Source organism: Elephas maximus, chromosome 16 (genome assembly GCF_024166365.1).
Source record: "Elephas maximus indicus isolate mEleMax1 chromosome 16, mEleMax1 primary haplotype, whole genome shotgun sequence".
Classification (NCBI taxonomy): domain Eukaryota; kingdom Metazoa; phylum Chordata; class Mammalia; order Proboscidea; family Elephantidae; genus Elephas; species Elephas maximus.
This window is the reverse complement of record NC_064834.1, coordinates 9,948,273-9,965,983: the sequence shown is the minus strand read 5'-3', so window position 1 is coordinate 9,965,983 and position 17,711 is coordinate 9,948,273. Positions and strand designations below refer to the sequence as shown.

The 17,711-nt window shown below is 44.4% G+C and overlaps 1 protein-coding gene across 13 annotated transcripts in view; it reads right to left on the bottom strand.

Annotated features, from left to right (window-relative positions):
* Window positions 1-17,711, bottom strand: part of KCNMA1 (potassium calcium-activated channel subfamily M alpha 1) — a 916,342-nt gene that overhangs the window by 467,691 nt on the left and 430,940 nt on the right. For 11 of the 13 annotated variants that reach the window (XM_049856148.1, XM_049856139.1, XM_049856140.1 and 8 more), the window contains one exon: window positions 12,259-12,320. In XM_049856148.1, the coding sequence (XP_049712105.1) occupies window positions 12,259-12,320 (62 nt within the window). Of the gene's footprint in view, window positions 1-10,654; window positions 10,847-10,892; window positions 10,979-12,258; window positions 12,321-17,711 lie in introns of those variants that run through there. The other 2 variants (XM_049856146.1, XM_049856145.1) reach the window with 2 other exon arrangements.

Below are 17,711 nucleotides of genomic sequence, written 5' to 3'. Positions count from 1 at the left end.
GCCTCCTGCTAGTAGAAGAAAAGCACGTGCCAGGTAGCGTCGTCTAACAGCATACCTGTTCTGTTCACCTTTCTCCACATACCATCTCTGCAGGTCCCTCTAGGGCATCAAGGTCAACTTTACCTCAGACGTGGCCATGGGCTCAGTTTCTGCATTTATTGGCACTGGTAGGGTGAAAACACAGGCTCTTGAGGAACAGATGGGCGGCTCTCTGCCTGGGCATTGATAGGAATATGGGGCAGAGAACCTTTGTTAAGAAGGAGGGCTGCCTTCAAGCAGGTTCCAACACCAGGGGCCCTGGACTCCTACCTACAGCTTTTCCTGAGGAGTATCATAGAGGTGAAAGGTCTCGTGAGTATTTTCCATCTGGAAAACCGAATGATGAAGATCTCTACTGGAGCTGGGGTTGCCATTGTGGAGTAGCCTTCTTTTTCCTAGCTTCTGAAAATATTCAAGTCTACTGCTACCAAAACGTTAACTGCCAAGTTGCCGTGTGAAAAGCAAAAGGTCAGGCGATAGAGATATAGCTCAGACCTGGAACCATATCTGGGGAGGAAGGTCCAAATATGCTTCTAACTTTGTTGTTTAAAGGGCCACAGCATAAGAATTTCATCAGTAAATGTTGAAGATCATGCTCAGCAAACTGCAAACTCAAATGTTGATGAAAACTACAGCAAGGTTTATCTATGTCAACCAACTTTATAACCACGTATGGTAGAAACAAAGCCAAGTTTCCTATAATGTGCCTATTTAGCTAAGTAAGTCAGAAGACAACCTCTAGCAATTCTCAACACTACATGCTTAGTATAATCAACTCTGTTTTGGTTGTTACTACACTGGCAGGGCAGCCAGGTTTGCAACTCTTTTCTTATAAAGAATTTGACAATTTAAAAGGGATACGTTCGCTTCCATTTATGTCCTGGAAAATATGCCCTTGTGACTTAGCAACCATGTTTAAAAATCTCTTGGAGTTCTTATTAAACAAACAGAGTTTATGTTTATGAGGTTCTGATGATGTTATTTTCAGAGATGACGTAGTTAGTGATATGCAGCTTTGGGGATTTACAGTAAGTTGTGAGTGATTTATTTCTCTAACATATAGTATTTGCCGAGAGAAAAGTGGAAATTTAATTAACCAGTGTTTGAAATGTGTTAGATGGGAAAAAACCCAGAGTACTCAGTGACCAAGGACTCCCCAAAGCTTTGAGAGAGAAGGGGCCCTTTTTGGGAGATGGAGGACCAACAGTTAAGAACATTTCCTGGCACTGGGGGAGTAGAGCTAATCCAAGACCAGAAAGAAAGATAGATTAGAATAAAGACTGCAAATGGAAGGCCCAAATCAGGCCTGCAGAGGTGTTTTGTTTGGCCGGCAGAGTGCTTTAAAAGTTTCAGACTAGTGGCCAATATTTTTAAATTGGAAATTCAAAACAACAGCCCAATTTTCTCTCTTCTCTTGAAACAGTGAAAGAGCTGGCCCTGGGAGTCTGAGTTCCAACTTGGTGACAGTTGGCGTCAGCGGGAGCTGGGGAGCCACCTGAGGTCAGCCCTGAGCTGTCTACCACCCACGCTCACCACCAGGCAGGCCTCACTCAACCCTGACGTTGCCCTCCCTGGCCTATTTGAGTTGGCAAACCTCTGATTCAGGAAATGGCATTTTTTGCATTTAAAAAATATCCTAAGCAAATCTTAATTTCTTACTGTTGCTGTAACAGAAATACAACAAGTGGGTGACTTTAATGGACACAAATTTATTTTGTTTACAGTTATGAGGCTAGAAGTCCAAATTGAGGGCACCGGCTCTAGGGGAAGGCTTTCTCACTCTGCTGACACTGAAGGAAAGTCCTTGTCCTTGTCTCTTTTCAGCTCCTGCTTCTTGGTTCCTTGGTGACCTTCACGTGGCGTGACATCTACCCCCATCTGTGCTTCCTGGCATCTTCCTGTGCCTGGTCTGCTCTTTTTAGATCTCAAAAGTGATTGGGTGAAGACAAGCTCTACACTGATATGGTCTCACAAACATAACAAAGAAAACCCTTTTCCCAAATTGGATTACATCCACTGGTATAACGGAAACCAAACCAAACCCATTGCTGTCAAGTTGATCCTGACTCAGAGCCACCCTATAGCACAGAACAGAACTGCTGACCTTTTGATTAGCAATCGCGCTCTTAACCACTGCACCATCAGGGCTCCTCCACAAGGTATAGGGGTTAGGATTTACAGCACATATTTTGGGGGGACACAATTCAATCCACAACAACTGGCAAGACTCATTTTTAAATATAAAAGAAAAAAAAAGGATAGAAAAAGCATGTCTTTTTCCAAAACTCAGCCGAAAAGTTAGACTATTAGGCTCTCTGAAAGTGTTTGCAGCATCCGCAGGTGCCATTTTTATTTTTAATACCATTTCCTGAAGTTAATATTGCAAAGCCAAACCTTAAAACGGGGCTTAAAATGGAATGTTTATTTTTATTTTCTGATGTGAAACAATTATGTGATGCATGATCTGACACTGGAAGGGCCGTGCCATAAAGCACTTGTCTCTGAGCATGTTTTTTATCTGTGAAAGTTTCCAGGAGGATGGGGCTGATGGGATGGAGCGAACAGGGCCGACCGCTGTCAGGCACAACAGGAGCAGTGCCCAAGGCCCACAAGACTTTTAGGGGCTCATGGAAATGTTTTAATTTTAATTTAAAATCAGAAGGAAAAATAAATATAATAAACATGAATATATAATAATAAATCCCACCTAAATTATAATCATTTTTAGACCAATGCAGTCATAAAATATAACATTTCATATTTTTCATGAAGGAAGGAACTCAAGAAGACGAAAAGTACCCAGGGCCCACAAAGACCCTAACGCAGCCCTGGGGTAAATGCTGGTTTCCAGACAAACACCTCAGATCCATGCCGTGGCTGTTCGTTGGGGGCTTGCTCTCACTCTGTCTCTGACCTCCCGTCTCTACACATCCCCACGATGCTCTGCACGTGGTCAGTTAATACACAAGGCCCTGTCGTGGCACACTGCACGCTGACCTTGGTTTTGAAAACATGAAGTGGTTGCCTTTCAGTGAGCCACTTCTGGAAATGGCTCATGAGAACTTTCCAAAGGTTTTAATCACATGCAATTGCAGAAAGGGTGTTCCCGCCACCACATGCAGTTTGCTTTTCTGATCCTGCTATGCTACCCTTGAAGCAGGAGCCCTGGTGGCACAGTGGTTAACTCCTTGGTTGGTAACCAAAATGTCAGTGGTTTAAATCTACCAGCCTCTCCACGGAAGAAAGATGTGGCAGTCTACTTTCGTAAAGATGTACAGCCTTGGAAACACTATGGGGAAGTCCTACTCTGTCCTATAGGGTCGCTATGCGTTAGAGTCGACTTGATGGCAATGTGACCCCCAAGGCATTCTCAATCTCAAATCTTAGTAGCTGATTCTAATACAGGGCTTCACTTGAGCCAGTATAGACTGGAAAAAAAAAAAAACAAGAGGCCAAAGAGCAGACCATGCTGAGAGCCCCCTCTGCAGTTACCTAGAGTTGAGAGAGACTAAGTTTCCCGACTCCCCAAACCCAAAACACCCCACTGCAGCCAGCCATCTTTTCTGCATCTCAGCCTTCAGCATTATCACTGGCAATGCTCACTTTAGCAATTAATAATATACTGCCCAGTGATTTCATTCCTGTTACTTTGTTTTGTTATCTCAGTTTTTCTGTATTTATGGTAACATCTTAATGAAAAAGATCCAGGCTTAGGAGTATTTGAAGTCCCTCAAAATCTAACAAAATGCCTTACACACAGTCCATACTTGATAGAGCTTTATCACCTGATTGACATCTTTAAGGCCACAGGTACACAGCTCTCAGCCTCATCTCTTACTGTGATGAGGCTGGTAGCCAGTCCTCACCGTGCTCTTCTTTGTCACTTGATTTACAGGTGACATGACTGTCCCCTACATACACACATACACATACCCTCCCTACCCCCAAATTCTGTGCATAATGTTATATGCACCACAAAGTGCCAAGGGCATCCGTGCTGCAAATAATTCTACTTTTAAACCACAAATGACTCATCGCTGCGCAGGGTCTCCCCAAAGCTACAATTTGTCAGGCTGTCAGGAAGAAGGACAAAGGGAATAAAGGAAAAGAAAGAGGTCACATCTCCATTCCCAGCTCCAGGCTATAAACCCCACGATGACACCGTAATAGCCGGCACCACACCTTAGCAACGTCCCCGGATGTGCGAAGCCTAAGCTCCATCCTTGTGTCTGGATGAAACTGTTCTGAGCTGCAGTGTTTCCCTGCAGCCGGCTCCTACCCAGGTCTCTGGGCAGTTTCCAAACGCAGGTCTGACTGTGATATTAGGTGGAGGAGCAGTGCTTGTACTGGGGCCGGGGGGAGATCCCAATGTCTCATGCAAACTGCAGGGGGCATCAAAGTAACAACTAGGCCTAAAGGGAATGAATTTCCCTCATTTGCCCTGAGACAATTATTCTTGTAAAAGAAGCAAGAGGGCTGAGAGAGCATCATATAATCCAAAGCATCCATTTTAAATTCTGGAAAGGGATGGGGGGGGGGGGAAACAATTCATTTTAATTTTGGAGGGTGAAATGGATGTGAATTTATAGATAGAGTTATCAGATAGTGTTTTCGTAAGAGAAACAAATGAGCAACTGGGCAAAAAGTCCTCAAAAGTTATGCAGAGCAAATTCCAAACAGGCCAAGGCAATGTGGTCAGTCTTGCTAATCTTCCACACTGAGCTTAACTCTCACCTCCTCCTCTAAAATAGGAAAAAAAAAAAAAAAAAAATACAGTAGAAGAACCATAAAATCAAGGAATCCAGGCGTCTGGTCATGAGATAAACTAATGCCCATAACCATCTAGCTGGGTTTGATCTTTTCCACTTGGGCTTATCTTCGTTCTTTTCCCAGGACCCTAAAGCTGGCCCCATGAAGGTGGCCTGGATGTCGAGATATTCAATGGGCAGGCTATCACATCTTCGTTCATTTTTATTTAGTAGAAAGAACAAGAGATCAAGTAGAAAAGAGCCTGGACTGGGAAGGAAGGTGCACCAGCATCTGGCTCTAGATCTGCCCCCGGCTGGTGGGGTGACCTTGAGGATGCTGAGGCACAGGGAACAGATGCAGCCGATGGACGCCGAAGTCTCAAGTTCTAGCTTTATATTCTAACATTGCCTTTTGTAGTAAACATGGAAGTTCTACCCTAGTTCTCCTTCCTACTCTTAACATTCACCACCAACAGCTGCAGTTGAGCCAACTATGACTCATGGCAACTCCATATGTATCAGAGTAGAACTGTGCTCCACAGGGCTTTCAAGGCTTAATCTTGGAAGCAGATTGCTAGGCCTGTCTTCTGAGGCACTCCCTGGGTGGAATCGAAACTCCAACCTTTCAGCTCACAGCCAAATGCATTAACGATTTGCACCAGCCAGGGACTCCACTCCTAACGTAGTCCCTGGTTTTTTTTTCCCCAATGAAATGCCAAAGATAAGTAGTTCCCTTGGTGCTTCTAGACGCTGCTGTAGACAGGATCTACGTATCTCCTGCATGACAAGAAATAAGCAAGGAAGCCAAAATGAGACAGGAAGTGAAGACCACCTCACCAAGGTAGAAGGTAGAAGGATGTGGAGCAATTATGCTCTGAATTTCAAAGTGAATAAAGCTATCTGTTTAACAACCAAAGAAGAGATCCTGTCCCCAAGAAGCTAGCTACATGGAGACAAAGACACACACAGAAGTTGACTCTGTAAGTTAGTTATATTCTCCACCTGTCTTCTTTACCAGGCTTATACCCAATTGCTGAAAAAAATGTCAACTTGGAAAACGAGATGAGGTAGAAAGGCTGAGGTAGGGTTGCTACCATGTCAGACAGCTGAGTGTTGTCATTAAAGATTAAATTCTGAAAAGGGACAAGGGCTGTGTTTCCCATCTTGGAGTTATTTACAGCCTCTTTGACCCGAGAGCGCCTTTTCTATCCCCATCCCTCAGTGGGCTTCGCTCCTCCACCATCTGACATTCCATTCTTGCAACAGCTGCTGGCTCTCCTGTTCTGTTCCCTGCACAGATGTGCGGCGCTGTTCTAAACATCCTGCCCTTGAACTTTCCCTACCCATAATTTTCCAAACCAAAGCCTGGCAATAAAAATGTCAGCGAGGGATGGAGAAAAATGGGGGGTGTATTTAAAAAGAAAAAAAAAAAAAAGAATGCAGAGCTGCTTTACGCTCTGATTTGTGTTGACTTCTTCAGCAAAGGTTAAATGCATGCCGTGACTTCTCAAAGAGGGTATAAGGATGAGAGCTGCAGCTAATTTTTCCGAACACAACTTAGAAAGGCTAAATTCCACAAAGGAACTGGGCAGAGCATAACCTGGTGACCTTCCTTCTCTATGTTTGGCTGCCAGCTGTTCCTACTGGGGTGGGAGGGTGTGTGTGTAAATGAGGACACTGAAAGCTGGCATTTGCTGTACTTTACAGTGTGTAATGCACTGTGATTGACAAGATCTAGTCTGTCCATGCAGCTTTGCCAGGTGCCTGCCACCATGCTGGGCACATGGGAGGTGCTCAGTCAATACCAATGTACTGTCAGTGAGAACAAGGCTGGAGGAGGAAGCCAAACAGCTTCCATGGTTTCAAAGACTTCCCCCACAGAAACCTCTTTTGGACCAAATTTTCCTCAAGTCAATTGGTTGGATACTATTAACTTTCTAGGCACATAAACGTTGTGCAAAGCAATGCAAAATATAACAGATTAACTAAATTCTGCAACTCTCTAAAGAGATCAAGTTTATCTACCAGGAAAACAGGTCCCCTTTCATGATCCACGTGTGCCAAATAACAGGCCCAGAGAACCGTGTAAAGATGGCTGGAGCAAAGGGTCTTTCTACTTGTAAAGAAGCCAGTAGATGGGAGGGGGCACCTGAGAGACAATCAACTTTCCTTTTCTTCGCTCACTTCACCCTCTGCCATCACTATATGCTGCCATCTCCACCGAGATAAAAGAGAAAAGGGTCTCATTAAGTCACAAGTAGGAAAGAATGAATCAAGGACCAGATAGACATCAGACAGTACACATCCCACGGCAGCATCCAAGGCGAAAAGCCTGTGATAGGACCCTCGTAAGCATGGCCAATACCCAGATGTGGTCTCCAGATGAGAAATGGGGAGATGGAGAACAAAAAAGAAAAGAAGGCAGAGGAGTTGGCAGGATGAAGCTAAGTGAGCTCTTGTTCTTGCCATATCTCCCTAATTCCATTTAGTCACTTTAACAATATAGGATTTCACATCTCAATGGGACATGCTGGCTTCCAATCCTGGCTCCACCACCTATAAGCTCTGTGGTTTTGGCAAATTTTGCAGCCTCAGCCTCCTCATCTGTAAAATGGGTACAGTAACAATCACCCTATGAAGTTGTTAGGAGAATTAAATGAGATTGCACATGTTATTTATTTTAAAGTGCTTAACACTACCCAGCACACAGCATGTGATCAATAAATGTTAGTTCCCGCCAGCTGCCTGCCATGTCTTCCTCCTCGAAGAACTTCTTCCAGGATGAGGGATGAGAGGCCAGGCTGTCCGAAGATTGCGGTGGGTGAGAACTGTTGGGCGACTGGTCACTTCTACTAACGCTTTGGGTATCCCATTACATCAACAACGACAGTTCTATTTTCAGAGACTATTTAAACAATTTGGTCACTTTTCTATTACAACATGAGGTAGTTTTCCTAGCTACCCTACCCAGCCTGTAAGTTATTCAGCATTATGACAATGAAGATATTTCAAATGAATACAAAATGAAGGAATAAATGAATGAGTGAACACAGAAGTAAAATTCCTGAAGACCGGGGAAGGCCATTTTCAAATGGTAACACCACTGTTGCCCTGGCAGTCCAGCCCTCGCAGGAGACAATGAGACTCTCCAGATTTTGTATGTTATTTCCTCCTTCCTAATGTCCATATTCCCAAAACGGCACTGCTGTTACCAGAAGCCAAGAGCAAAGACTGACAAAGTCAGCAGGCATACTTACCGTGTATCAGCCATTTTGGAGTAGATAAAGTCATTAAGGAAAATTTTAACAATGTCTAACCTTTCAGGTTTACTCTGCTAACAGCAGGTAGCTTGCCTTTCAGAGACATGAGCCTGCATTGAAGCCAACAGTGATCAGGACTTGACCTTCATTTTGTATATGCAGCATTAAATATTCATAATCCAAGGCATAAGAAGTAGCGGGGTTTAACCATGAATCAAAAGAAGAACGATCTTCCCACACGTGAGTCATCCTTTCCCAGAATGCCTCTGGAAAAAAATGCAAATACCCAGGGCCCTAAGCCTCTTTCCCCTCCAGCTTTCTCTTGAAATTCTGGGAGCACCTGGGAATACTGCATAATGCAACCCATGAATCCTGCCCTTTCGCTGACACTGTTGGTTCTTTCTTTTTCTTATCTATTAGAGAGGAATTACTGCTCCTGTGTCAAAGGGAGGAAACAAACAGAGATGGAACCACCAACGGTGACGTCATCACCCACAGGGCATCTAGGGGCATTTCTGACTTGGTTGTACAATTTTTTTTTTCTTAATTCTTCTTCACCATGTATCAGAGTGTGAAAGGAAAGGGTTAGAGGAGACATCAGGAGATAAAAGAATTAGGAGCTAGAGTGATGTGTGCCTCAAACTGGCTGCAGACCTTTAAAAAATAATGAATGTGAGAAAAAGTTTCTTTGGACAATATCCGTGCTGTGTTGCTAACTGGAGATCATTGTGGGGAGGGGATGAGTGTGTGAAATACTTCTCTGTATTTGCTAGGATACTGACATTTATATCCATCCAAAGGCTTGGTAGAACATCTCCTTCTGCTTGGGTGTTTCTAAAGAGTCTACCACTGGGACGATGAAACATAATTTTAACACAGCTTAATGTATTCTCTTCAGCTTTCAACTCCAGGAGCTCAAGGACAATCTGTCTTTGCTAGAGAACAATCTCTCGTGGCTACATGAGTGATTCTTTCACAGTGATCACTCACGGGAAATGATGACCCAGAGAAGGGTGTCTTAACCCCTGGAGTGAAAAGGAACTACCCAGGGATCTACTGTGGCCTAACAACTGAAAAGGAAAGACGTGCTGGGGAACACTTCAGAAATGACTCAGCCACCACCCATTTATAGTAAAATAAGCTTTGAAAGATTTTTTTAAAAATTCGTAAAGGCGCCAAATATGACATTTATGTGACCTGCCTTCACCCCCTGCTGATGACCAGGAAGTAAAATACACACCCAGCCTCTCTCTCCACTTGCACAACCTGAACTGGACCTGAGATAAACCATCCAGATGGATCATCAGAACCTGTCTTATATATTCATCTGCATACCTTGCCCTTTTCAAAGGGTAGGCACAGAGAGCCTTGCATCCCGAACCTCTGCCATTGGGCAATTCCCAGCTCTTCTGGGGAGGCCGGCTCTGGTTAAAGTTCACAGACACAAACTATTTCATGGGCAATGTCTTCCCAGTTAGGTTCACTCTTGGAAAAGCCTAAAAACTGTCTTCTGACTTATTTAAAGGTTTTAAATACTGGGTTTTTTTTTTTTTCAGGGTGATAAATTAATATAATCTTCAATCAAATTTTAAAGCTAGCTTTCCAAGATGCCCAGGTAGCCAGCCAAACCGTGAGTGTGTAAAATTGGTGACGGTTTTGAATGAAAAAGATGGATTTTTAAGAATTTACATTTTGCTTTCTTAACCTCTTTCCATTTGCATTTTATGTGTGGATAGAACTTCATTTTATCTTGGTCACTAAGCTTGATTATAATTTATTCAATTAAAAAAAAAAAAAAGTGCTGTCGAGTCGATTCCATCAATAGGCTCTTCCCCCCCGCTCCCCCACTCCCGGAATCTATGAACTTATCATAAAAGTTACTTCATAGATTCTAGTGAATTCTTCTACTCACTTAAACTGAGCATGCTTACTGGTTTTCTCCAGTGAAATGGAAGACTTCTTTGTGGTAATTGTGCTTATTGGAGCCTCTGTTAAACAGAATCTCAGGATATGGTCTCAGGACCAAATAAAGTAATGCAAATCAAAAGTGGAAAGGGCTTCGTCAGGATAAGACATTGTTATAAACGATGTTTGGCTATGCCAAATCACATAGCTTAGTGATGAGGGAGAGAGAATGACTGAGGCTAGGACGGTGCCCAGGGAGAGCGGGTAGAGTCTGGGATCTAAAACCTTTGACATTTTTGCTGGGAAAAGCTGAGAACAGCATTGAAAGTCCATCCTTGGGGCAGACTCTTTGCAAATCCACTCAGGAAAACAGAACCAAAGAGGACTTGCAATGCTGGGTTCTCCAAGACTTTTAGGAGAATTGAAATTAAACCCAAAGGGCACTGAGGTGAGCAGCGCATTAAGGAAAGAGGATTCTGCTTTGGGGGAATCCCATCCCTTTCCATCCTCTGAAATGGAGATGACAACACCAGGATCTACAGAGCAAAAGGCTGCCTCATGGCAGACAACGTAAAAAGGGACACCACCCAGATCCATCTGACAAGAACATTTTATTTCTGAGAAATACAAAGGGGCAAAAAAGGCAGGCAAAGGAAGGATGGCAAGGAGACACGGGTCCTTCTAACCAATCACCACACTTACCTCCACAAAAAGGTCTCCCTCTCGGGGGCACACAGACACATGCCCAAAGCTATTGCCCGGGCCCTGGCATGGAAGCTGGCCCTGTGCTGTGGAAGTTGACAGGGTTGTGCACCCCATGATGTGTGAGAACACTCCTGGAGAGAGACAACAGAGAAATAAGACCGGTCTTTAGCAGGTCTTTGGTTCAATACAAATATGGTCCAGAATTATTAAGTGTAAATATTTAAAAGGTGCTTACTTATGATTGAAATCTTCCAAATTAGAAAGCTCTTCTTGTTCTTGGCCAAGCAGGGCTGAGGGAGGGAGCATGTGGAATCTTGTCTCCTGGAGAACATTTAAAGGTCTGTCCATCTGATATGGGCAAGAAGAGCCCAGCCTTGTGTGTGGGGATGCACTGCAGGACCCCTGATATTCTTGGACTTGGCTGATTCCCAGAGACAGGTTATTAGAGGAGATGTTTTCTTTATTTTCCCTAACATGACATTTTGGGCTCTGCACCCAAGTGTACAAATTCCTTTGGCTGGTGACCAATCGGATCTAAGAAATTCAGGGTTTAGGTACTCATAAAATTACCACCATCCTGAGCCACAGAAAAATAGGAATAAACTCAGAATTCACGCACACTGAGGTCTAAGTCAACAGAGACACAAAGTCGGTGTTCCTAGGACCAAAGTCTAGTATGCACCGTATTAGACACAGAGTTAAAAATGGCGGACATTGAGGGCAGAGTTGTCAAGTTCATGTCACAACAGACAGGCAGTCAAACTCCAGCTCCACTGCAGATTCCCAGATGGTGTCACCTTCAAGTTTGCAATGACAACAGTTGGAACAAAAATGTAGCCGGGGTGACAGCTGCAGGAACCAGGGCAGAACTGGCCACCATCTTGCAGCCCTGGTCAGCTCCTCTTCTGCCTCCCGCAAGGTCTTTACCACCCATTGCATAGCTCCCACCCCAGGCTACCTTAGGCCACCATTTCCCTCTGCTGGTGGCCAAAGAGTCTGCTCAATGTCTACTTTAGGAATTTTCAGATGGCCATGGGCCTCCATCTCTACGAGTCATCATGAGCTCCATCTCATCTCCTTACCTTGGAAAGTCAAGAAGCACCGCGTGCGATGCTTCCCTGAACACTCAGTTAGGAAAGTCCAAATAGTGCCATACTTTCTGATCTGACCTCCAATAAGGTTGAATCTTTGGAAACCCTAAATGAGAAAAGGATTCTACAACCATAAGAATGGCTTAGACTCTCATCTGTTGAACACTGTAACCCTTCCAGAGGTTGAAAATTTACATCAAAGCCCTCTTCCCTCTTGGCATCTTTGGTGCAAACACGTTGTCAGGAAACGGCTATTTAAAAATAAGTAACATCCAGCAAGAAGGCATGACCTCAGATACCTCTCCGTCCTGTGCCAGCAGAATCAAAGTAGCCTTCTTCCCGAGAGTTTCCCCATTCAGAAAATCAGCACAGAACAGCCCTGCCTTCTCCCAAAAGTCGTTTGCACCCAGGAGGCTCTTACAGAGGTTGGTTAAAGCAAACTTATTGATCAAGGTAAAGGCGCATGGCTGTTTTCTGAAAGAGGGCAAAAAAAGGTATTTAAATACTCACTTTGACGAATCTATGAAGTATATTACAAGTGCACCAATGCTGAGGGCAAAAACTAAGACAACCTGCAAAAGAAGAGAAAAAGGCCATCACTTAGGAGCTGGACACCAAGATGTTTAGTTTCTGACACAGCAGAGCCAGCTGTGAAACACAGTGCTGATTGCTTTCTTAGGATGCCACTCCCAAGTCCCACATGCCGGCTGGCTCCTTACAGCACAGTGGTCAGCAACCTCACTCCTTGCCAACAGGGGTCAGGGCAGACTTGTGCATCCTACAGCACTGGGTTTTTATAGGGCTCTGTGAGCCCAAGGCCCAGCTTCTCTGCCGTGGAAGGCAATAACCTTCAGTGGGGAAAGGGCTGCTAAAAATTGGGGTGATGCCATTTTTCAAATTATATGTAGGACCCAAAGGAACTCAAATACAGGAGTATCATTTTTTCACAGCTTTGCTGAGGTGTAATGTAAATACCAAAAAATTTACCCGTTTTAAAAAAATTTTGGGAAAATTGACTGAGTTGTGCAAACATCACCGTAATCCAGTTTTATGGTATTTGCATCCTTCCAATAAGATCCCTCATGCCTGTTAACAGTTAATCCCCATTTCCACTCCCTGGCCCCAGACAACCAGTAACCCACTTTCTGTCTCTATAGAAGAAATATCAACCTGAAAAGTACAAATTTCCTTGTGCATAAATACATATGAGCATTTATGTATATTCACTGCATATACACTATATATACACATACCCATACATATATAATATTTAAGTATGTGTGTGTCCACCACTGCTGCCAGCTGCTGTCAAGCCAACACTGATTCACGGCAACTATATATAAATATGGAGTCCCTGGGTGGTGCCAGTGGTTAACACTCTCAGCTGCTAAGGTTAGAAGTTTGAGTCTACCCAGAGGCACTTGGGAAGAAAGGCCTGGAGATCTATTTCCAAAAAACTGGTCATTGAAAATTTTATGGAACACAGTTCTACTCTGACACCCTTGGGGTCACCATGAGTTGGAATTGACCCCATGGCAACTGGGGGCCGTAGTGGAGACATACACACACACACAAGTATTTAGGAAAACAGCATGGGTTCAGGAAGCCAAATCAGGTAACACATTGGACCAGTTACATGACAATCCTCATTCTTCTTCACACTCTTCAGTCAAGATTAATCACCGCTGATATAAGAGCCAGTTTTGGCATTTCCTTCAACAGATACCTGTCTCAGTGAAGTACATCAAATAAACATGGGACAGATGAGGCTGGCACTGACACGTCTGTCCTCACTCAAAATTCTAATTTGTCTATCTAATCTTTCACTACACAGACTATTAGTACAACTAAAAAGTGTTCAATAATAATAATAAAGAAGTGAACAGCCAATAATTGAGCTTGAGAACAAAAAGTAAACACACCTGGGGCACACAAGGCCAGGTCAACAAATACCTTTTACAGAGTAATCTCCTAAAGAGACCGCAGGCTGAAAGGTGTTAGGAAGTGCCAACTTCCTCAAATAGACATGAACCCCAATTTATGGAAAGACTATCCACCAAAGAGCAAGCTGTGTGTGTGTGTGTGTGTGTGTGTGTGTGTGTATGGCAGACATCCATCTCCACATTGTGCATGTTAGTAACACCCATCTACCCAGTACCCATCCCAATGGGCTGGCTGGCCTCAGTCTCTCCCCACACATGTACTCATTCATACACTCCCTGAGAATTCAGAAACAAAAACATAAGCAGGCCTCTGCTCTTTCCTCTCTTATCTGAATGAGGCAGCAAATAGCTTAAGATTAATTTTGATATGGGCTGCTATTTCTGAGACATAAGCAGTTAGATCCTGGCCCTGACCTCATTCTCAGAATGCTGCAAAGAGAAGGAGTGTGGCCGAAGCAGAGGGGAAGGGCCTCTTTTTCATTCATAAACAGATCATCCGAGACTAACGCAAAAAACCAAACCCATTGCCATTGAGTTGATTCCAATTCATAGCGACCCCATAGTACAGAGTACAACTGCCTGCACATGGGATATCCAAGGAGCAGCTCTGGTGGATTCACACTGCCAGGCTTTTGGTTAGCAGCCAAGATCTTAACCACTGCACAACCAAGATTCGTCCCTGTTTGGTTCCATGTGCACAGATCTGTGAATCCCACGTCTCTGTCGAAAGTGGCTATGCCGTTTAGATCCACAGGTGCAGGAAAGCGAAGAAGTCCTCGCAGAGGGCATCTATATGATTCTTCAGTGAACTCAAAATTTAAGCTCCCCGTCAGTGGAGACACCTCCCAGCACTGGGGTGGCCAGAGAAGAGGCGGACACTGGTTTGTCCCAGCTGCCTCCTCTTAGCTTCTTAATGGGGGACAACGTGCTGCTTATTTAAGCAAATCAGCCAGTGACGGGGGAGAAAGGAAGCCTGCTTCCTGCTGTCCTCTTAAAAGGAACACTCAAATACCAGGGGCTCTCCGAGAGGGTAAGAGAGAGAAGAAACCAGGGCTTTGAATCTGTCACTTCAGGTTTTAAGCCCTCCTGAGAATTTGCATTTCTAACAAGTTCTCAGGGGATGCTAATGCTGCTGGTGAGGGACCAGTTCTGAGAAGCACTAGTAGAGCACTGGTTCTCAAAATTTATTACACATAAGAACCACCTGGGGATCTGGTTAAAAAGTAGATTCTGATTCAGTATATCTGCAGTAGAAATGAAAACTCTCAGTGGGGGTTCAAACCAGAATGAGCCAGTTCAAAGCCCTGGATGAAGCCCAGGAGGAAATGACCTCCAAAGGCCCAGGGAACTGAGGGTTCTGATAAGTGACCTATCCCTGCTGGGGTCCACGTGTGCAGCTGAAAGGCTTTGCCTGAATGTGGTACAGGGCGTTTCCAGACGAGTACCCACCCATCACTACCCACCACCATGCGCCATCAGCCTCCTCCAGATAGGGCACCATCAATGGGGAGAGGATCTGCCCCTCAGCATGGAGGGAAGTGTGTGTGTGCTGTTTAAACTTGCCAAATGCCTCTCTGTCTTGACAGGCTTGATTACACTGTCAACCTGGATCCAGGTGCTTCGGAAATTGAATGAACCCTTTGGCTTTGGACATGAAAGTAGGAACCTATTTCTATTCTAAATATAAAAGAATTTAGTCTGACATCACAAAATGATTGTATTTTAGCCTTAAAAGCTAGTCAGTTCTGGCTCATGGCCATCCCAAAAGTGTTAAGAGTAGAAGTGAGCTCCATAGGGTTTTCAATGACTTATTTTTCAGAAGTAGATTGCCAGGCCTTTCTTCCAGTGCATGTCTGGATAGATTGGAACCTTCAATCTTCGGCAGTTGGCAGACAAGTGTGTAACTCTATGCACCACCCAGGGGCTCCATATTTTAGCCTTAATAATTCGGCAGTTGGCAGACAAGTGTGTAACTCTATGCACCACCCAGGGGCTCCAGATTTTAGCCTTAATAATTATGTTATAAAAAAAAAAAATTTTTTTTTTTTTATAAAGTACCCCCTAAATAATGATCTAAGTATTTAGGTTCTACTCTGTCCTATAGGATCGCTATGAGTCGGAATTGACTCAACAGCAGTGGGTTTGGTTTTTGGTTTATCCACACAACCCTAGGAAAAACAAAAAAAGCAAATGCACTTGGAGTCATGAATTATACCGCTTTATAAGGAAACCCTCACGTCGATTAATCCTATCCTATTATGCAACAGAGCTATAACTGTGTAAGTATAGGCGATAGGTATGTGGGACGAAGAACTGGGTTTGCCTCTTTGTCTCTGGCTTCTGAAAATAGCCCTGGGAATTCGTCAGCAACCAAGGGGCCAAGGAACACCTAAACATGATGCACAGGTTCCGTCCCGGCGACAGACCTCAGGAGGGGAGGGAGCAAGATACAGCCAATCATGCATATTCACTGACTCCTTCCTATGTATTAAGGCCCCCGGTCACGAGTGTTCACTGAGGTCCCAGTGACTATGGAACCCTGGACCTCGTTGGAGCTTCCTGGATCGGTGAGAACATCCATGTATGTGAAAGAGCGTAGTGTGTCCTTGGGGCAATGGAAGCCTCCTGCAAGGAACTCTCCCAGGCACAGCCTGACGTGTCTCTTCACTTGGCATCCTTTCTGGTTATAATAAATGGGTAACTGGCAGTACAGGTAGTCTCTGTGAGTTCTGTGAATCATTCTAGCAAATTAGTGAACCCACAGGGGCAGAAAGAGAGAAAACACCACGTGGGTGGCTGGTGTTAGAGACGGAGGAGTGTGAAAGCGGGGATATGCGTTATCTTCACATTTTGGGGACCAGCTTTGTGTCAGCTATTATTAACACAATGCGACAAGCTAATATGATATTTCTAAGTGGAATTATTAATAAATGGAAAAGGAGTTAGAGAAGGGGGGGAACCACAGGGGCTCTTGCCTTAACATCCTCTTCATCCTCAAGGTCCTTTCTTCCTACGCTCTATATCTACTCTGTTATCCCTTCAGGAAGGGAGAAGCCTACTGAAATCCTTCTCCGTGCTTCCACAGTGCACAGGGTAAGGAGAACTGAAGCCCGAGGGACAAGGTGAGGCCAAGAAAAGCACAACGCTCAAGGCAGTGGAAATACATTTGACCTTCAGCAGCTGAATCACAGAACAATCTTGACAATGACCAAGCACTTTACAAAGCATTGTCCTGTACATGAGCCTATGACCAGCGGTCCAGTATAATCTGCACATTCCCTCTCAGGACTCAACTTCAGCTGGCTTCCACCACAGCCTGCCCAGCTTTCCTAAACTCCCGCAGTCTGGGTTAACCAAATCACCCTGGCTACCTTGGAAGGTGCTAATTGCCATATTCTTAGACTTACTGGAAATACCCATATGTTGTGTGGTGAAGCAGATTACCGAGTGATATTTACAGAGCGCCGAGTGATATTTACAGAGTGCCAGATTCCTAAAAACAAAAGCAAATTGATAAATGTCATTGGAACAATGGTGTTTGTGAGTCATCTATGTTCAATACCCCAAGATCAAACATGACATGTATTTGCACAGAAGAACACCAGGAGCACACACACAGAGTTGTATAAAAAAACCTCATCTTCCTCAACACCTGACGTGGGGAGCCTGGTGATAAATGGATAGTGGGAAAAATCACAGCCGTCTTCATAGACTGAAATCCCAGCAGGCCCTCAAGTTCTTCTGAAGGTCCCAGGAAGTTTACAGAAATGGAAGAGAGTGTGGTGAAGCATAGAATATTCCCCCTCAGGTAACTGCAGCTCTTTAAGGAAAAGACAGATGCAGCGATGTGAATATGGTGGTGAGAATCAGGAAAACGGCTCTTCAGGGATCTTGCCTGTTCTAGAACCTGGACTCAAATGCCCAGGGTTAGGTCCAAACCCACTGAATTGGCACACCCGGCCACACGGGCCAGAGGATGGGTTTGGAGCGACCACCACCAGAATCCTATCACCTGAGGAC